This window comes from Asterias amurensis, chromosome 4, assembly GCF_032118995.1.
Source record: "Asterias amurensis chromosome 4, ASM3211899v1".
NCBI lineage: Eukaryota > Metazoa > Echinodermata > Asteroidea > Forcipulatida > Asteriidae > Asterias > Asterias amurensis.
Window position 1 is genome coordinate 9187572 of NC_092651.1, and position 25802 is coordinate 9213373.

The following is a 25802-nucleotide window of genomic DNA, read 5'->3' on the forward strand; positions in this document are numbered from 1 at the left end:
CTCCGGCCACCTAAAGGAAATACATTTTCCAAGATCTTCATTCACTTGTGTAATATATTCATGGGATTTTTTCCTCAACCTTCTTCTCTTCTGAATGGCAGTACAGTTATTTTTACCGTCTCTTTAATATAAATGCAAATGTTGTTTTCCTCGAGCTATGCTTTAGCTGTGGAAGAGGGATATTTATATATTTCTAATTGCCTTTTGAGAAGAAAGAGAAGAAAAAAACATGGAATACTTTCAGGCAAGTTTGGGATATTTTTAAAACAAAATAATTTGTTGTGTGCTAATGTTAGTTTTTTTTTCTTTTTACTCAAAATGTCAGTTGGCCATAATTCCAAATCTTGAACTTCGTGAAGTTTTTGTTCAGTTTAGATTTAGTTAAATTCATAGAACTACTGTAGTTCTGCTAAAGCAAAAAATATTGCTTAAAAATTGTTTGCTATTAAGCACAACTGTGCAGGATGGCAGTTACATTTTGCACATGTATAGACCTTTCCATTGTTGATAACCAAACTGCGCAGGTTCGCGTGGACCGCCGAATGTTAGTAAAACACCCAATCGTGTTAAAGCCACTGGACACTTTTGGTAAACAGTATTGTCCAAAGGCCCACACTTCGTGTATCACAACATATATAAAATAACAAACCTGTGAAAATTTAGGCTCAATCAGTCATCGGAGTCAGGAGAAAATAACGGGAAAACCCACCCTTGTTTCCGCGTTTCGCTGTGTCATGACATGTGTTAAAAACAAATCCATAATTCTCGATGTTGAAAATTGGTAATTGTTTAATTGTTTTCTCAAAAAGTAGAGCGTTTCATGGAATAATATTTCAAGATAAGTCTTTCACCATTACCTTCTGTAATCTGTTAGTTATTTGTAAATCTGTGAACCTTTTTTTTCCTGTTCCGGAAGTGTATAATGGCTTTAACAAAACGTATACGTTTTAACAAAATTTTATATTATCTTCAAACTTTCAATTAAATAAAAAAACTCCCATGACGGGTTGCTTTGTTTTCAACAAATTAAATGCAATGTTTACAGCTTTGGCAATGTGGCGTTGTAATAGAAAGGTCTTTAGTGGTTGTTTAACTGGTACTTTTATTCTGGTAAGCACTAGTTTTGTTGTGCTTAGCAACTTTTTATGCCTAAGCAGCTTTATAGTGTTAGTGATATCAGATGGCTTAAGAAATTAGAAACTCTGATCGTTTCTTCACTCAGATGGCCCAGATGGCCGATCGATCTCAAACTTCTACAGGTTTGTCAGTTTATGTATATTGGTGGATTACATGAAGTGCATACACTGCCAGCAACTGTTTTGTTGGCAAAAACAAATTCTGTAAAGTTCTGGATATTATATTGAGGATGTGTTCAACTACTAATTTATTTACATGGATCCAATTTTCCGCTAAGTGTAATGATGCAGGAACCCAGTTGCAAAGGGTACATTGTGACATGGTATCAGTACTTTGACTGTTTCTAGTAAGTTTTTTTCTTTTTTTTCTCAAGCATTGGAAGTGTCTGAACTGTACATTGTATAAGCCTGACAGATTGGGCAGTTTGATTCGAGTCTAGCCTAAATCCTCCAATATCTTGTTCTCTAATGTCACTACAGTAAATTGCTTGGACTTGGATAAGATTGGAATGGGTGACCCTGTGATATACAATTGTTGTTTGGGCCTATTGGCCCCGGTCTTTTTTAGTCCTTCTCGTTGGCAGTTGGATATGGAAGGAATTGGGGCGCTGTAGGGATTTTTGTTTTTTTCAAAGGCACTGGACACTAATGGTAATTGTCAAAGACCAGTCTTCTCACTTGGTGGATCTCAACATTATATGCATAAAATGACAAACCTGCGAAACTTTCAGCTCAGTTGGTCGCCACAGTTGCAAGATAACTTAAGATAAACGATTTAAAAAAAAAACACCCTTGTCACACAAAGTTGTTCTGAGGTCTCAAAATCAAACTCGTGGAAAATTACTTCTTTCTCGAAAACTACATTACTTTAGAGGGAGTTGTTTCTCACAATGTTTTACACTTTTAACCTCTCCCCATTACTTGTTATCAAATAAAGTTTTATGCTGGTAATTATTTTTGAGTAATTACCAACAGTATCCATTGCCTTTAAAAGACAGATACAATTCAAACAAAGGCATACACAACACCAACATCTTTTTTGTATAAACAGTTTCGGCATTTGTTTAACCATCACTTTAATTTCATATCCGACTATGCTGTCCGTATTATTTGCCAGTTGTGATTGAAGCGTAATAATAGAATAGACAACAGGAGAGCCTTGTAACAGAGCGGGGTTTTTATCCAGCAGACGGGGGAGGATGCTCAGTGTACTGAAACAAATCGGCAAAACAATAAGCACAATCGCCGTCTATACATACATTTCCACCTTCGCCAAACCATCCAGTCTTATTAGAACCGTGCTTAATCAGTTGTTTCAAAACCATTCTGTGGAGCAAAATCTACCCTTCACTGAAATGTAGACGTCCTTGGCAAATTTCATTTACAGCGTTTTCTTTTGAACAAACAGGTCTAATTAATTGAGTTATTGCATTTTTCCCTCTCTCCTCTGTCTCTGCAGTGGTCTGTTTCCCGGTTGTGGACTCTGGAAACGGCAGAGTAGTCAGTGTCGTTGTGGTAAGTGTACACCATTTTTTATATTTATTAATGATTTCATGGGAACTGGCATTGTACTGACTAAATCTATTACTTTCAGAGGATATTGCATGAGTTGATTCGTTCCAATTTGTCAACTGCTCGGGATTAGTGTCATATGATAAGAAGCAATCAGGAAACACAACTGTTGTGATTGTAAAGTGAGTTAACGTTATAGACCTTATAAATACATTGACGTCATCGCAATGCTGTCTTAAGCCGTGTTCCCAATGGATTTTTTCTTCCGCTGCCACGCGGAAAGTTACCGTGACTGGCTTTTGTGTAATTCTACCGTGTGTTCCCACCTTGACTTATATTCCACGGCGTTTGTGTAGCGTTTTACAGTGTGGTCGCAGTAGGTTTTCGCCATGGGGCTGCTCCCATTGGACTTTTTGGCAGCCGTGTTATGTTATCATCGCTGTGTGTAAAGCCCGGTTCATACTTCATGCAAATGCGAATGCGAAGTGAATGTTGACGTCACAAATTCGCAACGAATGATTTGCAGCAGTTGAACTCTGCTCTACTCACTTGCGAATATCGCTGCGAAAGGAGGGTCGTGACGTCACATTCATGTCAAATTCGCTTGGCATTCGCATTCGCAGGAAGTATGAACTGGGCTTTAGTCTTCTGCTACCTCGTTTGGCCTTCTAGTGCACATTACGGTCACGGTAAGTTCACAAGAGGTCCCAATTGGATTTAATTTTGTCATTCTAGAAGAAAGTCGCGGTACTTTAACAATAAAGAAAGTCCAATGGGAACATAGCTTCAGAGGTTAATACTATGATCAAACAAGGGTAAAACGAACAGCTGTGTCTGCGAGTTGCACCTGTAGTCGAGGGCGCTCTTTTCAAATAACCTCTTGGGGATTTATATTGTATGTGTGAATGATTTTTTATTTAACTCTAATTGTCTCTCCCTTTCAAATCATCACAAAGCAACAGTATCATTTACTTTGGCAGTCTTCTGTTGTATGGGTTGACCGCCTCATATTTGCAGACTTACTTCTCATTAAATCCTTTTTTGGGGGGGAGTTTTAAATCAGAAGAGCTTAACCTGAGAGAGAATTTCGTAACATATCTCTTGAGGGGGACATTTACATGTACTTGCAGGCCTTCAATTTCATCTTTGAAAGGGCAAGGCCATTTTCATTTAGCAGAGGGCACTTTTCATTGGGAAAATCTTAAACTTACTGGGAATCTTTTGAAGGGGCACCAAGACCAAGGGCAGTGGAGGCTGTGGCCTGCTCTTAATTCCAGGGCCTAATTTCATAGAGCTGCTAAGCACAAAAATTTGCTAAGCATGAAATTTCTTTCTTGGTAAAAACAGGATTACCAACCAAATTTCAATTTGTTGCATATTCCTTGTTTACTGGTATTCAGCTGTTGTTTGCTTATCCTGAAAATCACGTTGAAATTTGGTTGGTAATCATGTTTTTATTAAGGAAGAAATTTCATGCTAAGCAATTTTTTTTGCTTAGCAGCTCTATGAAAATGGGCCCAGGCCTGTACTACGTTCCTACAGTATTTTGTAGTACCTGCAGCTGTGGATTAAGTCTTTGTGATATGATGTGGTCCATAATTTCGCAAACATGATGGAAAGTTTTGATGGAAAATCCAGGCACGCATCTGAAGGAAGACATCCAGGGTGCCCTGTAAATATTTTCTCAGAATCACGAGCGTCCATAAATTGGATGTGTCTGTTTGTCACCATCAGGTGTTTATTGGATCAAAGAGTGTCACCCGCAGTCCCCTTTTTGAAGGGCCGCTTACGTAAACATCTGTGATTTAATATAAACAAATGATGATTAGTATTAAGCGGAGAGTCATGTGTTCTTCAACCGATACTGGATCCAGTCCACCTGCTGCGCTATTGGCACGTTGAGGCCGAGCAGATATGAGCTCTTGTTGTTTTCGGAGCAGCAGAGTGTGGGTTCGAGTCCCGGTTGTCACACTTGTTTCCTTAAGCAAGATACTTATCCATTACTGCTGCATCCTCCAGATGGGACATAAAGACGTTGGTTCTGTGTGTTGTTTAAAAGAACACAATGCATTTCCTGTATAGAGAAGGCGTTCCCGGTTTGATTGGCTGCATATTGCACCACACCACCTTGTACATGGTGCTATGTAAATTTGGACTCCATAAAATGGCCGCTCGGGTTAGTTCCAACATAACAGGAAAAACGTGCAAATTCGAGTGATACTTGTGTGGATCATTATATTCTACTTATTTCAATATACTTCTAACAAACGGTTTCAAACGCTTTTCAAAGACCAACTCGTCCGATCCAAGGCAACATGTTCCTTTGAGTGTCTTGCTTAATGACACAAGTGTCATGACCTGGTTTCAAACCCACACCCAGCAACCATAACTTAAGTCCGATGCACTAAACCACTCACCAACAATCCGCCACATACGTATACAGTATTACTTGATACCTTCCTTAAAACAACAACCACTTAAATAGTGATACATTAGTTTATGGCAGCACTGTATAAATGAGGTCTAGATTTAACGGCACCCATCCGTAATGACGCTAACACTCGAGGGATGGGATTAAAATGGAGCACAGTTATTTACCCACATGTTTATCAGCATAGACACTTGTGGAGCATGTCTTCCTGTCTCTTTTTCTGATCCTGTCAGAGATGAGGAGACAAGCCGCTTGGGTTATATGGAATTGGATGTCTGCGTCAGTGAACTTGAAACATCAAATCTAGAGGTTTGTTTAAATCGATGGACCATCATCTCCTTTTATGCTTCGGTGATCTGACTTGTGACAACTGACGTGTTGTCTTTATTCTGGACATCTGGACAAGCCTTGAACTGAGTCTCATTTCTGCTTCATAGTTTCATATTCTGGGCCTAGTTTCATAGCGCTGCTTAACCGTAAGTAAATTTGCATGCTTACTGTAGCAGAAAAATTTGCTTAAGCCTTAGCGTATTTCACAGGTTAGCAGAAAAATTGGGCAGCCATATTGCGTGTTTTCCGTGGCTTTGCATTGTGACGTTTGTGACGTCATTTATGTTTGTGCAGTAAGCACCGGAAAGTTAGCTTGCCTTTTCGTGTTCTTAAGGTTAGCAGCGCTATGAAACAGAAATCACACAGTAAGCAAAAAATCGGCCGCTAAGCAGCGCTATGAAATTGGGCCCTGGTTGTGAAGCAAAAGTGTTCTCAGAAAAGCGAGCTTATTCACAGCACAAAAGAAAAGTTTTAGATGTGGGAGGAAAATACCCCAGGGAGATATTCCAGGGAAAACCCACTCAGTCAAGCAGGGACTGAAAACCCTATCCATGTAGTGCCCCTGGTGTGATTCTACATGGGTTCTAAGTGGGTGAAGGAGAGGACAGATACCACTATGCTATTGCAACCAATCCTGCAGATTTTACTTGTGATACCCCTGTCCTTGTAATGCGCTGTGGAGTTGGTTATTATTATTATTATTATTATGATTGTTATTAATTTGGTTTCAAGGAGATTGAAACTTCACACTTTAACTGGACCAGAATTTTTTTTTAAAGATCTGAAATATTGTTTTTATTTTATTTTACTTTTTTATTAATTATTATTATTATTATTATTGTTATTGTTATTGTTATTGTTATGGTTATTGTTATTGTTATTGTTATTGTTATTGTTATTGTTATTTTTATTGTTATTGTTATTGTTATTGTTATTATTGTTATTATTATTATTATTATTATAATATTTGCTTACATCTTAAGAGGAGGTTTGGATGGAATTATCATCAAACAAAATTATCATTCATGTTTTTGTTGTTGTAGAAAGGTTTACAAGTTTTAACTTGTTAATTTAAATTTAAAAAGTTGTATCCCGTTAAGGTGACCACTTGCTGCTGCTTTCCATGTTGTATCATAAACTTGGTTATGGTGTTTCTGACTGGCACCCTCAATCAAACATGTTGACAAATTAATAAGGAGACTGCCAACATAGAGCTAGATAGAAAGCTCAGTTGGTAGAGTGTAGTACATTAATACAGAGGTCACTGGTTCAAATCCCACCCTGATAAATTTGTCAACCCCATATTATATTTAAAACTAATCATAATATGTAAGGATGTTTTTCAGGGGTACAGATACGAACAAATATATGACTGGTTAAATTTTTGTGTGTAAATTTATTGTTCCGAGAAACATGCATTGAACATGAATTTGTAGTTAAGAGCAGATCATTTATACAATGAAAAGCTACGTATCAAGCAAGACTAGCGATTGTAATAAGGAGGGGAATAACATTTATTCTGTGTGAATGCATAATGCATCTTTGATATCCCGAACGTGACTTAGAGCCGCATTAAAGACGGCTTGTCTTCCCGTGATTAATATTCATTTCATCCGGGCGGTTCTCTAAAACGTTTTGAAGTGATGTAATGTATCCCATTGCTGATAACCCACCATGCCTCTAGTGCCAGACATCACATCTCTCGTGGAGCGATCGGCAGGTTTTTTTTCCCTTTCTGGAGTTATTTTTTACCTCCCCCTGTTATCCCCTCCTAGAGAGCGCCAGTAACAAATTGCCCCATCGGTGGGGGAATCAATGGCTCTTCACCCACGGGCAGTGTATGATGACGACGACCTATATATCCACTAAAGAGGATAGCGGTCGGTGGAGATACGACGGGGCTGAGTGACGTGCTCGGTACTTGGCTCAAATGGCTGTAAACACGCCGTCGCTGGGATTGTTCCTGCAAAACTCTCTCGAGTGGAAATAAAATTTCCTCCGCTCCGAAGGGGATATTTTTGTACTCATTCGTCTTTCAGTCTCTCTCTTGAGTGTCGTGTCCTAACCAAAGAGATCTTGCCTGGAGGGTTTGGTAGTCGATGCTGAGGCGGACAATTTTCCCGCTCTTGGACAATTGAATGTTCTCATCAGTGTCAGGAGAAAACGAGTCTGTCATCATCTGCGGACCAGTTGCGGCTCGTCGTTTCTTTGTCCCCGCCGTGTGTGTCTGTTTGTATTTACGCAGGAGCACGTTTGTGTGTACGCGAGAAAAGGAGCGCGATAGAGAAGCAGGGAGCTATTGAAAGTAAGAGACTCATCACATACTCTGGATTGGCAATTATATCTGGTGTTTTGTAATGGTAGGTGTGATTCACGCACAGTGAGCATTCATAAGAAGGTAAGGTGTGATTTGCCTCTCTCTCCCTCTCCCTCCACTTTTCCACTGATTTTATTTTCTCCATCGCATCATCTGGGGCATGTGCTTGGAAAGTGCAGCCCACAGTGCTGTGAACCAAACACCTGGTTTCAATCCAGCTTGTTCAGGAAACGTTTGTCCAACACTGTAGCTCGATTCTGTTGCTTTATCTATACCAGACACGACTGCTCATCAAAATATAGCTGGATAAAATGTTGCTTTATATTTGTTCACAATTTGAAAAGGAAAGAAAGATGCACAATATAGAGTTCTCGAAAGGCCACTCACACAAGGGTGTATACGCCAGCAACCATGGACCTCCTGTTGTCCCAGTACCTCTATTGTTTATACTTTTAGGGTTATAACTTTTTGTGCAACAGCCCCCATTAGTTTTGTACATATGTTTTCCGGACCCTATTGTCCTCTTTTGTTGTGCATGTAGGTCCCTTGGTTTGAATGTTTATATCTACTCACACCCACCTCTTTAAATAAGGAGGATGATGCCAAGATATTATCAGATTGGAATCTTGTATTTCATTGCCACTAGCTCATCAGTTTAAGTTTCATTGACATTGGATCCTCTACAAATTTGTTTCTAATAGAGAAGCGTTGAAAGAAAAGTCTTTTCTTTCAGAAGCAGTGCTACGCTCCGCATCATTGTATTTCCTTAAAGTCACTTCAGTTAAAATGTCTGAAGATGTTTTTTTCCTTAAATACGTGTTGTGGTTTGGGTGAATATATCAGATGATTTTTAAGTGAGAATGATTGCATGGGTGCTTTTGGTCCAAATAGACTATAACAAGGCAGAATGTTGACAACAAGCGGTCACAAAAGTCAGCTTATTTGATTCACTACCAACTTTTATTCAAACTTAACCACGGAAGGTAACAGGCAGCTGAAATTCATGTATGACACCAAACTTCACATTTACCAAATAGCCGATGAAAGTTGAGTCTCGCGGAAGCAAATAATTTTGCCAACACACTTCAAAATATAAGTTCCCCGATTATCCGTTGCAGAAGTGGGATCCTATTTCATGATTAAAGGAAGTCCCTCATAATGGTTGAAATGGAACAAATTAGCTTAGAATTAAGCTTCTACCATTTTGGAAAATAACAACAAGTTTGCGATGCCTGCGAGTGTGTAATGCGGTCACAGAAGCAGTATGCAAATGAGGTCCAGTGTGTGAGTAATGTTGTGTGTAATATAATGTTAGACTGCTGTTTTGTGTTCCATTAACATTTTGTTTTGCATTGCCAGATAAGTTAATTCAGCATTATCATATGATCACAACTTTGTCGTTTTCATAAAGCAACATTGTTAAATATCACAAACTTTGGCAAGTTTCAGGACCTTACACTTAATGTTTTTGTAACTTAACTAATTAGCATCTCTATTGTAACATGGCTCTTTTGTAAACATGTGATGTGACAGGTTACATGGTCTTTATAATACAAACTAGTAAAAGGTAAAACTTCTTATTGGAACACAAAGATAAAAAGTCATTACTTAGCTGCGGTGGTTAGAAAATGAATCATCAGCTTGCATGCGCATTTCAAGCTTCTTCCCTAAGAAGGATTCAAATCAATGGCTGATTTATGCCCCCCCCACTCCCCTTCAACACAATGTTTAGAGCTAGTCGTGTTTTCTATTCTAGTATGCTTTTAGTTCTTAATTCCCACATACCCCCCCCCCCCCCCATGGGCATTATACTTATAAATCTAACATGAAAAACATTTCATTGGTGTTACCTTGTATTTATGATTTCTTTAATAGAGGATTACACGCATACATTCTTGTGAAAGCGGTCATTTAGAAACAGAGATAGAGCTTTTACCCCCCCCCCAAGCATTCATGAATGATGCAGTGAAGTGAGTTGAAACGTTTGCAGGCCTGATGATTGACATTATTGGTGATATGGCTGGATTCCTGCGGGACATGCATGTATGATAATGATTAACGATTATTCATGACGATATTTCAAAGTATCAAAGTATCTCCGGGGCAGAGGGAAATCTAGACGTTGGAAATAATATTTAACAGAAGAGGATATCCTGGCCTAAGCAGCCTTTAGATGGATTGCGAGTCTCTCAATTTTCCAATTCTTAAGGGCCAAGTATAACTCTGGTTCTTGGAACCGCACGATTGTTTTAATCCCATATAAATGTAGATGTTTATAATAACTTAAAGGCAGTAGACAGTATTGGTAGTTACTTAAAATAATTATTAGCAGAAAACCTTACTTGGTAACGAGTAACGGGGAGAGGTTGATAGTACAAAACGTTGCGAAAAACAGCTCCCTCTGAAGTGACAGTTTTCGAGATAGAAGTAATTTTCCATGAATTTGATTTTGAGACGTCAGATTTAGAATTTGAGGTCTGGAAATCAAGCCGGGACTACTACTTTACCTGTAGTCGATCGAAGTTATTTTCTTGATACAAACTTCACTAGCGCGGAGTAAGTTAATTGGTCTCAACGTTTTACTAGACTTGCTCTAGTCATTGTAAGCAGACTGCTATCTTAGCAGTTTTCCTTCATTGCTCTGGACTCTGCTTTTCAGATTTTGCTGTCAATTTGTAGCAGCGTCGCAAACTCACCAATTACCTCACCTCATGTTGCTGCCTTTCAAGGCCTCTGCTCCGTCTTCAGCGAGCATTCTTGATTTGATTTGGTTCTTATTTTACTGCACTTTCCACTGCCATCTGTTGTAAACATCTTTAGTACTTTCATATCAAATAACTTGAATAATAGTGGCAGTAGTTTTGCCACTTTTGCTAAAACTGTACCCTAGAGTCACCTTTAACAAATCCAAATTTGTTCTTATTCTTCAGCATTTTCCACTGCCGTCTGTTGTAAACATCTTTTAAGATGTTTACAACAGACTTAAAAGTACTTGTTAATCAAATAATGAGCATAGTTTAATAGTGGCAGTAGTTTTGCCAAAAATGCCTCAGAGTCACCTTTAACAAATCCAAATCAAAGAATTTTTGGATACTTTTTCATGAAAATTATTCTTTAGTGTTCGCCTCAACATTCCGCTCTTTCAAGCCGCATTAGATTTAACCTGAAACAAAGTGTGTAATAACGAAACAGGCGCCATGTAGCCCACACCCTTGGGGATATCGAATGCACACACATAATAAACGGCCAGACTACTAGCGGACTAGCATACAATGGCTTGCATGTAGTATTTACTGATTCAATTTACGGCTTAGTGTAAATAGATACCACGAAGCGCCGGGTAAAGTGGTACCCACGACACCAGTGATATATTTGTGCTGAAAAGCGGACCTCGATACGCTGTCAACTCTGATGATGACGACATCATCAGTAATCGCCCAATTAGAAATAATGAAGACGTAGAGTGGAGTGTAGGTGGGAAATTGTTGAGATATTTACTGCTGTAAGGTTATCATCGGTTGAAAAAAACAAAACAAAAACAACATAAAACCATCTTTGGAGTGAGTTTGGATTACGCCAACTAGTCAGGAGTGCTTCTCTGTAAATCAAGTCCTGATTGCAGTGTGAAATAATGGAACATGAATGATGAGGTGCGTGTCGTAGGATGTGCCTGGTTGCGTTGGCTCGTTTAAAGTGCAGTTAATGGCAGGTTTTTGTTTTTATCTGAGGAGGAAACGTGAAAGGTGTTATTTCTGCCAGTCTTTTGTTTGGACTTATAACCAAAAAGTAAACGATAATCAGTATGCTCTTTGATTTTGTAGCTGCAACAGTTAATCCCAATATGTTTGAAGTTCCCAAGTATTGAATGCCATATTATGGAATCCTCTTAATTTTCTGAGCGGTTAAGAGCATCGGACTCTAGCTCTGGTGTTTCTGATCAGCAAAGTGTGAGTTTGAGTCCCGGTTGTTACACCTGTATCCTTAAACAATACACTAGACCAATGCTTCGTCCTTCGGATGGGGCGTCAAGCCGTTGGTCCTGTGTGATGTGTAACCCGCGTAGAAGAACCCAGTGCACTTATTGAAAAGAGAAGGGGTTCGCCCTGGTGTTCCTGGTATGATTGGCAGCATTATTGCACCACACCATCTTTAAACAATTTGGGTCTAGAAAGCCCCCATAGTTTTAGCCAAAAGAGATAACCAAAACTATTAAAAGTTTTTTTTTTTTCAAAAAGAGATGTAATAAACAGATTTTTCTTTGAACCCCTGTGCCCAACACACTCTTCGATTCAATTCAGCGTGCTTCGGCCAAACTTTAAAAAAATGGGTCCAAACCAAACCTATAAAAAGTTTTTTTTCAAAAGAAATGCAGTTAATAGTTTTTTCTTTGAGCCTCCGTGACAACCCTCCTCTTTTTCAGTTATGTGGCTTCGGCAAAACTTTAAAGTGGGTCCAGTCCAAACCTAATAAAAGATATTTTCAAAAGAGAAGTAGTAAACAGATTTTTTTATTAACCCCTGTGCTCACCTCTCCCTCAGCTCCAGCCTTATCTGCCCCCCCCCCCTCGTGTTCCCTCCTCCCCTCCAGTCCCCCACCCTCGTATTGATTACCCCCTCCTCCCAAGGTCTATAGCTCAGGATGGCGCTGTAGACCCTCGCTGATGATCACGCCTCATGGTGTCAGCCAAACTGCACTGCGTTCAGCCGTGGCAAAGAATTAATCAATATGGATACTTGGCCATGAATGCTGTATTGGATGTTTCATCTTATTATGATATTTTCGCCGTTCCCCCCTAGCTCTTATATTAATGAGAAATTATACATGACAGGTATGTGACAACAACACTACGGGCAGTTGGGTTAGAGTATTATTTGTGCAGTCATTATTTCACAAATTATGTCTACTTGTTTTTTCTTGATAAGGATGCAAGTGATTGTCAAACATAGACTAACTCATGTTTGTCAAATGACAAGTATAGGCCTATGTCATGTATGTGTGAGTTGCCCCAGGTGTTTGTTTATTTTTTATAAATGTTTTGTTCCTTTTTTTTTTTGAAATAATAAAAGAGTTAATAATAAAATAAAATAAAAATAAAATAAATAAATAAACAAACAAACAAGCAAATATCAACACATCTTAAAGCCATTGGACCCTTTCGGTTCAAAAAAAAAAATAAAAGTTCACAGATTTACAAATAACTTACAGGGTTTACAGAAGGCAATGGTGAAAGACTTCTCTTGAAATATTATTCCATGAAATGCTTTGCTTTTTGAGAAAACAGCAAAACAATATAAATTCTCGTTTTTAAACACATGTCATGACACTGCGAAACGTGCGGAAACAAGGGTGGGTTTTTTCCGTCGTTTTCTCCCCACTCCGATGACCGATTGAGCCTAAATTTTCACAGGTTTGTTATTTGATATAGAAGTTGTGGTACACAAAGTGTGGGCCTTGGACAACACTGTTTAACAAAAGGGTCCAATAGCTTTAAACCAAGATGTCTGTAGGGATGTCAGGCATCATATTCCTTGACCATGGGGGGAGCAGGGGAACCGTTGAGAGACCATAGCGGCCACAAGAGAAATGTACCACAATGCTCAAAGTGGCCGCAAGGTTTGACCTATTTCTATTCACAGAAAAGAGGTCATGCCCTGGTATGAAAGTTTTACGCTGCAGTATGTAGACATAGTGTACTAATTTCTAAACACAGAACCTAATATTCTGCTTCATGCTAATTCTGTTTGACATTTTTACTGACAAAATTTAATTGACAAAATATTAGCAACATCTGGGCGTTTTTTTATGATTGTACAGAAATGAATGGTTATAGGTTAAATAACCTGCAAAGTCTACTAAAACCCCTGCGCTATTTGAACACGTTGGTCAGCTCTCGTACTTGATTACATTTTTCTACATTTTTCCCAAGGACCAAATAAAATATAATGCTTGATCTTGTTGAGGACACAACTAGTGTGACATTCAACATTGAGTACAATTCTTACTGCTCAAGACAGGGTGCTAGACTAATTTGGTCACATTCAAAATGAACAGATTTTTGACATTGGACACTATTGGACACTATTGGTAATTGTCAAAGACTAGCCTTTACAGTTTGTGTATCTCAACATTATGCATAAAATAACAAACCTGTGAAAAATTGAGCTCAATCGGTCATCGAAGTTGCGAGATAATAATGAAAGAAAAAACACCCTTGTCACACGAAGTTGTGTGCTTTCAGATGGTTGATTTCGAGGCCTCAAATTCTAAATCTGAGGTCTCGAAATCAAATTAGTGGAAAATTAAGCACTTTAAGCCTTTAAGCACCATTCAAAAGGGGGGAAATTGAGTAGGGAAAAGAAGAAGAAAACAACAAAAACAGCTTTGAGTTGCAACTCACTGTACCTAAGATGATATTTGAGCTCACCTTGGCTTCAGTATCAATCGTTTTGACCATGTAACTTATACGTCATGCAAGGTTTGTAAAATAACTTTAATTACCATCCCGGTAATTATTTTGTGTATTCTGTTTTTACCCAAGAGGAAAATCTACACCACATTTTGTGCACATCCTGTCTGATGTTTATGTAACAAAATATATCTTTTAATACACAGGCAATGTATGCAATGTTCTTACTACCTAAACTGTTGTTTTTATACTTTTATTTTAATTTATTTCATGATTTAGTGCTTGCTTTGGTTTTAAAAGCCCTTCTGGAGCTTAAACGTAAATACATAAAAATAAATACACATAAATATATAATTAATGGGTAGTGGGTGCAATTTCTCTCTATGGGTCTCTATTACTCAAGCAAATTAAAAGTTTGTTATTTTATCGGAGACAAATCCAACATTGAGACAGGATTTTTTCTGAGATATTCTTACCAAGTTATTATTATTGAAATGAAAAGACAAGAAGAAGGGGGGAAAAAAACCCCAAAACACAAGTAGACTATTGGATCACTGTGCGAGCGTGAGTTTACTGGCACGCCACACTACCCTGATCATCTGAAATAATTTGTGGATTTCTAATTTCCTGTCTCGGTCCTCTGCTTTAGAAGTTTGTAATTTTGATTAAGTATTGACATAAACGAGCAGATCCCATGCATGTTTGTCGTTGGATTAAAGATTTTGTTTTGTAGCCTCAACTTGTCTCCTCGTCCCCCTCTGTCTTCTTAAAGCTCTGTTGATTCTAAGATGATATTTGAGCTCACCTTGGCTTCAGTATCAATCGTTTTGACCATGTAACTTATACGTCATGCAAGGTTTGTAAAATAACTTTAATTACCATCCCGGTAATTTGTGTATTCTGTTTTTACCCAAGGGGAAAATCTACACCACATTTTGTGCACATCCTTTCTGATGTTTATGTAACAAATTATATCTTTTAATACACAGGCAATGTATGCAATGTTCTCACTACCCACACTGTTGTTTTTATACTTTTGTTCTTAATTATTTTAGGATGTAACTAAATTGAAACAATGTTCTCGAAATGTTTTTGATTTAGTGCTTGTCTTTGGTTTTAAAAGCCCTAAAATCTGGAGCTAAAAGGTAAATACATAAAAATAAATATACATAAAAATATAATTAATGCGTAGTGGATGCCATTTGCATATTTCGGAATGCAGTTTTTGTTTATTGGCCTGATTACACTAACTTGTTCATGGGGTGAACCTGGGCTTATGGCTGAAAATATTTAGTGGGCTTGTTCTCCAAGACTGGAATCAAACGAGAGAAAGACTTCCTGACTTAGTTACACCACCAAACCGTTTTTTTTTTAAATAATTTTATTTGAACAAGCATTAAGATGTGGGAAAAAATGTATCTCATTTTACTCTATGGGTATTAAACCTCATTCCTCAAGAAAATTAAAAGGTTTTTTTCATTTTATCTGAGTCAAATCCAACTTTGAACATGATTTTTCCGAATATTACACACCGCAGTATTATTATTGAAATGAAAAGACAAGAAGAAGGGGAAAAAAAAACCCCAAAACACAAGTAGACTACTGGATCACTGTGCGAGCGTGAGTTTACTGGCATGCCACACTACCCTGATCATCTGAAGTAATTTGTGGATTTCTAATTTCCTGTCTCGGTCCTCTGCTTTAGAAGTTTGTAATTTTGATTAAGTGTTGACATAAACGAGCAGATCTCATACATGTTTGTTGTTGGATTATAGATTTTGTTTTGTATCATTAGCTCGTCTCCCCCCCTGTCTTCTCAAAGCTTCGTTGATATTGATTTTGGCTTTGAGGTTGAAATAAGTAGACATGATTGGTGGTATGTTGTCGTGTTCCCTTGGACTGTCCGTCAACTTTTTCTGAGAATGACCAAGCGTCATCAGTAATGTCGATACATCTCAAAGTAGCACACTGAGAGACTGGCAGTATGAACAGTATATTTGAAGCACCTGAATATAAGGCTTCGAACTGCCTCGAGCAATCTCTAGAATTGCAAGTGTCCTGGGTTCGAATCCCACTCGAGTAGTATGCCTGTGATTTGTTTCCACAGGACTCGGGCAAGCACTGAGTATACGGTGCTTACACACATCGTTGTACGGGAAAAACCAAAATTATCATTCTTTATCCCCAATGCAAGTTTTCTATTAAAACCTGAATATAAGTTTAGAATTCCTACAATAAATTTGTCTGCCTGCCTTTGGACAAATAGTGGTGGAAACTAAAGTGAACTACAGTAAGTATTTCAGGGATGAGAAGTTTCAGACTTTATCTGAATGATTTGAGGCTGACAAAATATAAATTTACTAGAGCAGGATTTCGAAGCAACCACCTTCGATTTAATGTGCTTTCACTCTACCAACTGAGTTTTTTGGTGGCATTCTCCTTACTTTTATCTGAAATCAGACGGCCGAGTTAACAACAAATGCTGTATTTTTCTCCAAATAAAATAAGTCATGCTCTTTGATCTATTTCTCTATTGCTGAGGATACTGTTCCTAAAAGCTCATTGAAATCTAGACTCTTAATGTAAAAGAGTAAAAATTTCACTCTCTTGTCCGAGTGGTGTCAGTTTCGCTCTTTTGAGAGTGAACGTCAATTGGTGTCACTCTTTTGTTGAGTAAAATTGGAACAAACTTCACTCTTAATCGAGTTAAAAGTACCATATTTCCCTCTAAAAAGAGTTGTCCTCCATATGGCTCTTTGCAGAAGTAGGACAGTGGACAAAACGAGTGGTTTTCACTCTTTTCCCAGTAAGAGAGTATAGCTCCAGGGGTTACCAAAAGGTGGACATGCCATCATTTTAGCTAAGATCTGGATCCCAGTTAACGATTTGTGTGCCCAGCAATGACCCCTTTTAATTTATTGTCAAATTAGGGACAAATATATTTGTTTTCAGCAGGTAGAATTAGATGAATAATATATGAATGTTAAAATGTCCTTGTGACACATACCATGAAATTTATGCAGCCTACTTGTGGACAAATAATTGGTGTAAACTTATTATTTGCATACGAAACGTATCTATAATGGTATAATTAAGGACAAGTATATTATTTACTTTCAGTAGTAAAAAATTGATGAATAATATGTGAATGTTAAAATGTCCTTATGATGCATCTCATGAGTTTATTCTGCAAGCCTGTTGACAAATAATTGGTGAAAATATTAGCCTCCGGAGGGCTGAAACATGTTTTCTATCGTTTCTAATCTACAATTGTCAAATCAAGGACATATATTTTATAGTATAAATTAGATGAAAAGTCTGTGAATGTTAACATGTCATTGTGACACATCGCATGAAACTATTCAGTTTGACTGTGGACAAATAAGGGAATCAATGTGTGGTGAAGAGGTTTTCAACTAGTGGTTTAAACCCAACGAGGCCTGAATCTTGATAATTTTACCGAGACGGAAGTTGAGGTAAATTATGAAGAATCAGGCCTCGGCAGGTTTTAACCACTAGTTGAAAACCGATTTTAACACACTTTGATTCCCATTCATAAATACTTTTTCAGTCAAAAAACATGAACACTTTTTGGTCAAAAAGTAAAATAAATGCAATAATTATAATTGTTCAATGATTTCTTTCAACACATCACCCCTCCAGCTATGAAATGGTAAGGCCCTTGGGTAAACAACTCCTTATAAGGAGATTGCTGTGTGCGTCGCGCGTGATGTGGCACAACTGTCCTGGCCGTTGCTCTTGACCAATAGGAATGAAGAAACTGTCTTATAAGCACAGGTGCAAGCTCACATGTCACGCCCATGTTTCAACAATTTTTACTGATCATTATCAAAAGTTTTAACACCCCCACTTGACGAGCTCTCCACCAATAGGAATAGTGAAACTGTCTTTGTATTTATGAATATTGGTTTAAACTAAATAATAGCCTTCCAGAAAGACTCTGTTAGGGTCGGAACATCAGGCCATTAACTATTAATTGTATGTGCATATTAAACATCTGTAATATATTTGCTTTCACTATACAGAAGTAAAAATGAGATGAATAGTTTATGAGTGTTAAAATGTCTTTGTGTCACATCACATGTGTTTTGCGAAAGACTAATAGCAAACTGATCAAGTGTTGAAATGTCAGCTTGTATCATGAAATGTCAAAGCTGGCATTGCTACCACTAATCAGCAGATGGGTAATATTATGCTTTTGGTTGTCATGCTTCAAGGGCCTCTGCTATTCTGGCATGTCATGAAAAAATATGGGTGGAAAAGAAAGGGAAGTCATCCCAGCATAGATAAAAGAGACTAAGAGAGAGGTTGACCAACTTTGGGTTTGTCTTTGACTTTGTATGAAGCTGTCCTCCCATGGCAATATGGATGTTTCCATGCAGTTAATCCGTGTATTTATAAGTCCGCGCTGGTAACCAACCCTTGAGCCATTCGATCCATCAAGTATCTTTACCCCCTCATCCTGTGTGCTTTCATAACAGGATAAAATAACAAGCCGAAGATTCCGCCCGGTCTGAGTTTACATCCATCTAGACACCTTGGCAAGCTTTGGCCCATTTCATACGCTCTCCCTTCTCTGCTCGTCTCCAAATCACCAAGGGGGAATTGTTCCTCCGTTCTTTCTTAAAGGGACGGTGTCGTACAACTTTAAAAAAATATACTTGCTGAAACGGTGTTGTCTTCAGGTTGCATAGTGACGATAAATTGGGAGAAACTATCAATAAATAGTAAACTTGCGGGTACAACCGTCTGTAAATCTCTGCTGGCTCTGAAAAGAGCTGGTGTGGTCTCGACGTTTCGATTAGCATACTCTGCTTGTCTTCAGGAGAATGCAGGACTACTGGTGGTGGTGATAGAGCTTGAGGGGTGCACAGGCAGTGTTGTCGCCAACGATTACACATCTACATGTATAAGATGTAACACGAATTAAGGTGTACAAAGGATTTGGGAAGAAGTTGTCCAAATTTGCTGGATACACTTACAATACATTTACATGTAATATGAAGTAATTAACCACAAGGAAAACTGACTGTGTAGATTTTAAACAATTTTGGCTGAAACAAAGACAACTTGACTGGAGCGAGACTTGGACTTACAACCTCCAGATTAACGTTCCAGCACTCTACCAAAAACAGGGTGTCAAATTTTAAAAAGCGTTTTCAAAAAACACAGACCCACTCTGGTTAACACACTAGGCCATGAATTTAACCTGTCATGTAATAAACGACAAGGGAAACTGACTGGGTTAATATTTAATGATTTGGGGTTGAACTTTGAAAAATTGCTGTAGGAAGTTTTGCGATGTGAAAATAACCTGTGATAACTAAATGGAAAATTGTTGCTCCTGTGTTTGTTAAATCAGTGTGTGAAAAATCACATTTTTTTAAAAGGACTTTTACAGAAAGTATGCTATGTATTGTAAGGTGAATGTTTAGTAATGAACTTGTACACGTTTCTTTGTTAACCTATTGGAATTCCATGCTCTTTTGTCTTTAGGCAAAGCAGTGTGTAAATTTTCTGTAAGGTTTTAAAGCGTCAAATTCCTTTTGACACAATGCTCTTGAAGATGTCATTCAACTTACTCAGGATGATTGGTACAAACACAAAGTTAGCCTTCAGCTTAAAAAAAGACGTCAAGTAATCTTTCAGATGATCACCCAAACAGTACCATGTCTTTAACTCAAAAGCGTCTCTTTCTTTCTCTCCATCCACCCCTTGGGGTTCTCACATCTTTAATGTCACAGCTCGGAGACAATGTAATAAATTCACCAAATGTTTGCCGGAACGTGCCTCACCGCAGCTGTAAATATACGCTGCGAGAGCGTTGATGATTAATGCAAACACCCTTAAGTCAATGGACTCGATGCTGCAGGTTTTTTTATTATTATTTTGTTTACATCCCTTGGTTTTCATTATATGAAAGAATCGGCAACAAAAAACCTGAGCGCCTTGTAACAAAACAAACTGTTTGCCACTTTGAATATTTATAATGAAATTGAGTTTCTGAAGTAGTGTTGAGAGTTTGTTCCTACGTTAATCAGTATTTTTTTTACTATTTGAAGAGTCTGATGTTTTTTTTAATACAACAACCATCTTTTCTATTTGAGACTTACATTTACTATACTCAATCTACCATCAAGAACTTTATCTATAGTAGGACAGAATTGGAAGCAAGGTGAAAGTCTTAAAGACACTGGACACTATTGGTAATTGTCAAAGACTAGTCTTCTCACTTGGTGTATCTCAACATATGCATAAAATAACAACCCTGTGAATATTTGAGCTCGATTGGTCGTCGGAGTTGCGAGATAACTATGAAAGAAGAAAACACCCTTGTCACACGAAGTTGTGTGCTTTCAGATGCTTGATTTTGAGACCTCAAATTCTAAACTTGAGGTCTCAAAATCAAATTCGTGGAAAATGACTTCTATCTCGAAAACTACGTCACTTCAGAAGGAGCCGTTTCTCACAATGTTTTATACCACCAACCTCTCCCCATCACTCGTTACCAAGTGATGTTTTATGCTGATAATTATTTTGAGTAATTATCAATAGTGTCCACTGCCTTTAAAGTCACCAAGCTTATGCCAGGGTTCCCACCAAGGATTTCTTGAGAGGTAGAATTTTGTTCCTCAGGTGTGGCTGAGGCATTTTTATGTGTGCACAGATATTCACTTGTGAGCCCTGAGCATTGACTTCTCAAGTTAGCCTAGTGGTTTCGATTCCTGCCTCTCATCTCTGTGGATCCTGGTTCGAATCCCACATCAGACCGGAGCCCATGTACATGTGGATTGGTTTCTTTTTCAGTACCTCCCTGACTGCTTGGGTTTTCCCTACTGACCCATTTCACCTGACGTCATCATCAGAATAATCTTGGATGCGCCATTTTGGTGGTCAATGTCAGCGTGTGTTATTCAGTGAAGTGTGCATTTTTAGGTGACGCGGCGTTTACACGTTAGCCTATTGACCACCAACATGGTGAGCCTGGCGTCAGTCGCCGTTTGTGACGCGGCGTGCAAGGGGTCAATAGGGGTTTTCCTTCCAAGCCTAAATCTGAAATTTCTTGATTATCTTCTCTACAAAAAGTTGGTGTGATGTTTCCATTAGGTTGCTTTGCCGGCTATGTAATTAAGGTTCAGATTCTTGACATCGCTGTGAGGAGTTAGCCGTTCCTATAAAATGTCCTTGTACATGTCAGGGAAATGGACCGTACTGCCTTGTTCCTGTACATTTCTTCTAGGTGAATGGGTTTCTTTCTGAATTCCCTCAAGTGGTGCATCTATTTTCTCTAGATGTTTGGTTTGTCTTTACTGGCGACTATCCTATCTCCTCTCTGTTGTATTGATTTTTGTGCTTCTCGTCTTCTTTATTGTACTTAAATTTTGTCATTTTATTTAAATATTTTGAGTATTTTTATGTATGTTGATGCTTAGGTTCTTGGCATAAGGGCAAAGTGCTGGTTAACTCTCACCTCTAGTATTTTTTAAACATGGTTGCTCCTGGTGGTTTTGTTTAGTTTGAATTTTTTTACCCTTCTTGTGGTTTTTAATCTGCCTTTTCTATATTTAGTGCTGTTTTTAAATTATTGTTTGTTTTAGTGGAAAGCCCCTTGAGGCCTGGCATAAAGCCTTTATAAATACTCTTTTACTATTATTATTATTATTATTATTATTATTATTATTATTATTATTATTATTATTATTATTATTATTACTATTACTATTACTATTACTATTACTGTTACTGTTACTGTTACTGTTACTGTTACTGTTACTGTTACTGTTACTGTTACTGTTACTGTTACTGTTACTGTTACTGTTACGGTTACGGTTACGGTTACGGTTACGGTTACGGTTACGGTTACGGTTACGGTTACGGTTACGGTTACTGTTACTGTTACTGTTACTGTTACTGTTACTGTTACTGTTACTGTTACTGTTACTGTTACTGTTACTGTTACTGTTACTGTTACTGTTACTGTTACTGTTACTGTTACTGTTACTGTTACTGTTACTGTTACTGTTACTGTTACTGTTACTGTTACTGTTACTGTTACTGTTACTGTTACTGTTACTGTTACTGTTACTGTTACTGTTACTGTTACTGTTACTGTTACTGTTACTGTTACTGTTACTGTTACTGTTACTGTTACTGTTACTGTTACTGTTACTGTTACTGTTACTGTTACTGTTACTGTTACTGTTACTGTTACTGTTACTGTTACTGTTACTGTTACTGTTACTGTTACTGTTACTGTTACTGTTATTATTAATACAGAGCATTTTCCTTCTCAGTATCATTAAAAGGATTTGGGTACATTTTGTACGACACAAAACACAGTGTCCACAGATTTACATTAAACTTACAGGGTTTGAAGATAATGATGGTAGAAAGCTTCCCTTAAAATATTAACAGCCTTAATATATTACGTAAAACAATGTCATCAAAACAATTTTTGTCTCTGGAGACGAAAATTATTTTTGCATGTACAACCAATTTCAAGACTCTCCTGAAAACATTGCTCTGCGATATTCACTTTGGTTCTCAAAAAGAAATACTACTAATGAAGCTGAAACTTCTGCAGGTAAATTATATTACATACATCTTGATTCACAGTGAGTAGGGAGTCATGTCAATGGCCAAAAACTTGATCTACAAAAGGTATCAAAACACTTTAAAGACAGAAGTTGGTATCAAAATAATGTAAAGGGCTCAGAGATAACCCATTTGATCGCTAAGCTTGATGAATTTATGCTGAAATGCATCATGTCAGGAATAAAGCCTTTTAGTTTTATCTGTTAGTCTGTTAGACTTGCATGGCGGACAAGATTTACTGCCTCTAGGCTTTCCATGTAAAGTAAAAACAAGGTGATTATTCCATGTTTATGAAATTTGCATCTTTTTTACATGTGAATCCGTCTGCGGATGCTGCTGATGATTCCCCCCTTGTTTTGTTCTTCTCTTGGTTGTTAGTGACTACACATGTATAAATCCACTCAGTAATGATCACTGCCTGATTGCTAAACATTGGCGAGCTTGAAGTATTAACCTCACGACCCATATTTCAAGGGGGGGGGGGATTTCATTCAGTATCGGAACGACCTTCCGAAGATTGGATTTTTCCTCTGGATGCAAGTGGAATCCTGTCAAGTCGGGACTTATATGACGAATCAGCATCGTTAGGTAAGATGATACCCTCTAATTGATGTCATTAGGGGAGAGCACGCGAGAGGGACTTAAAGTCGTGACTGGAATGCTTGGCTATCCGGATCTCATGGGCTCTTGTGGTCGTGAAACAGAGCACGCTGCCCATCAACAACAACGGGTTGCTCTGTCGAGGGTTGATGATGGGGAGGCTAGTGTTGCTGTGGAGTGTTATAGGGGACCTCCTGGTGACGGTGGTTCGTATCCAATGTTAATCTTCTTTGGGAGTCGCCTTCAACTGCAGGGAAAGTGTAACAGTAAACCAGGATCTAGCGAGACTGATTTTGGATTTTCAGAGTTTGCTGGACATTGTAGATATTTGACATCGAGCAAGATGCTCTACAAATAGAACTTTTGTTTAGTGACTGCTACTGATCCTGCACAACTGATCATCCAATGCCCCTGTATAATAAATCCCACTTAACCATAAATGGCTCCTCTGTACCCAGGTATTGAAAATGGTGACTTTAAGGCCAAACTATTGAGTATGAACTCATTGGCATGCATAGCTGCTAATGGTTGTATGCTAACTATGTTCTTGGAATGATTTGCATTTTCCATATGCTGGGCCCAATATCATTCTTAACCTCAAGAAATATAATGCCATTATCTGTTTTCCTTGTCTCACATATAAACATTTCTTTCCTGCGAATCGTATCAATAAATATATTTAGTTTGCGGTAACGACACGTCTATATCTACTTTACAATGTAGAGTTTGTTCTTTGCAAATACTCATTGTAGGTCTTAATTTTTATTCTACTGCCGCAGAATAGATTTCGAGAGACTACTTAGTTCTGAAAAGAACTGTCCTGACAATGACTAGAGCAAGCTAGTTGAAACACTGAAACCAATTAAGAACTCACTTCAGTGAAGTTAAGAATGAGAATTCCCCTGGATCCATTAAGCTGAAGTAGTAGTCTTGGCCAATTTGCGCAGGTAGTAGTTAATTAAGGACAGTCTTTTCAGAAACTAAGTAGTCTCTCGAAGTCCGAAATCTACTCTGCGGCAGTGCAGTGGAATCAACAGCAAGACGGTTCCAATAACGTTAGGTTCCAAAAGATGAAAATCTACCGAGTAAAGTAGATCCATGGTGTAACTACAAACTGAATATACATTTCTGCATATATATCATTAAATAAATTCAATTTGGTGTTGTGTGGATCCATTCGGCTGTCCAAGGACATGTTACATCTACGTCAGCATGTTCAATGTGCGTCAGATCGGAATTATCTCCCTTTCATACAATTTGTCATTTCATTACATTTCATTACATTTTCAAGTTGTTTCTTCTCTTACACCATTTAAAAACAAAACAACATTGTGTGGTAATTTGAAGGGAGTTCTTTCTAAATATGTTTAAGAAAGGATCAGGGGGGAAAATCCATTGGAATTTGTAGGCCTTGGGTTTCATTCAGAATTTTCCATGCAGAAATGACACATAATGGTCATGGAATCTCTTTGAGGAAACGGACATTTAGAAAAAGACACTTTTACAAAGCATTTTTTGTGTACCAAAACAATGCTTGAGGCACTTGACGTTTTAAGTCTCTGAGTCTTTTAGTGACAAGAATGAAACATTGTTGGTTGTTTTGTTCAGAGATTTTGTGCTTGTCTTTATATTAAGACTTATCAAATTGTGAGTTTTTTTCTGATTATTAATAATAATAATAATAATAATAATAATAATAATAATAATAAAAACAAGTTCTTATATAGCGCATTTCACAATAAACCGTATCAATGCGCTTTACATTAGTCCCCTGGTCATTGGGCCAATAAACATCCCTTTAATCTTTCTCAGCTCCCATTTAGGGAGTATACAGCCCCGAGCTGCCGTGGCGCTCCGAAAGCTTTTCATTCACAATATCAACCTCTACCCTCGCAGGTACCCATTTATACCCTTGGGTGAAGAGAAGCAATTATAGTAAAGTATCTTGCTCAAAGACACAAGTGTCACGACCGGGATTCGAACCCACACTCCGGTGAATTAGCACCAGAACTTGAATTCAATGCTCTTAACCACTCGGTCGCGACACTCTACTATGAGCAAGACTGTATGTTGTCTTTAACAGAAACAAAATTTCTACCACATATAATTTATAACATAGCGTTGCATTTTCGGGTGGTAACCTGGAACTGTGTGTGTCAGGAGTAAAGAGTCTCCCCGGCCTTGACAAGTTTGACATTTCCATGGCCTTGCAAAGTGTTACTCCTATATCCTCCAACTCTTCAATGTAGTACGGCCTGGGGTTAGTAGACTAACCACATTCAGCAATGTTCCTGGATACATTTTGTCGCATAAAGTGATGTGCTGAAGGAGCGATGGTGTTACTTGCGGCTTCTCAAATAACATGCTCTATTAACTTCAACATAAATCACAGTGGGAATTTGTACGGAGCTTTGCAGGCATCTCTAACCCAGCGTGGAATAATTCTCAGTATGT

General features: G+C 38.0%; 1 protein-coding gene across 13 annotated transcripts in view; it reads left to right on the forward strand.

Moving 5' to 3' along the window:
- LOC139935655 (cGMP-dependent 3',5'-cyclic phosphodiesterase-like) overlaps positions 1-25802 on the forward strand; it is a 247108-nt gene that overhangs the window by 123793 nt on the left and 97513 nt on the right. For all 13 annotated transcript variants that reach the window (XM_071930150.1, XM_071930148.1, XM_071930149.1 and 10 more), the window contains one exon: positions 2596-2651. In XM_071930150.1, coding sequence (XP_071786251.1) covers positions 2596-2651 — 56 coding nt within the window. The remainder of the gene's footprint in view (positions 1-2595; positions 2652-25802) is intronic.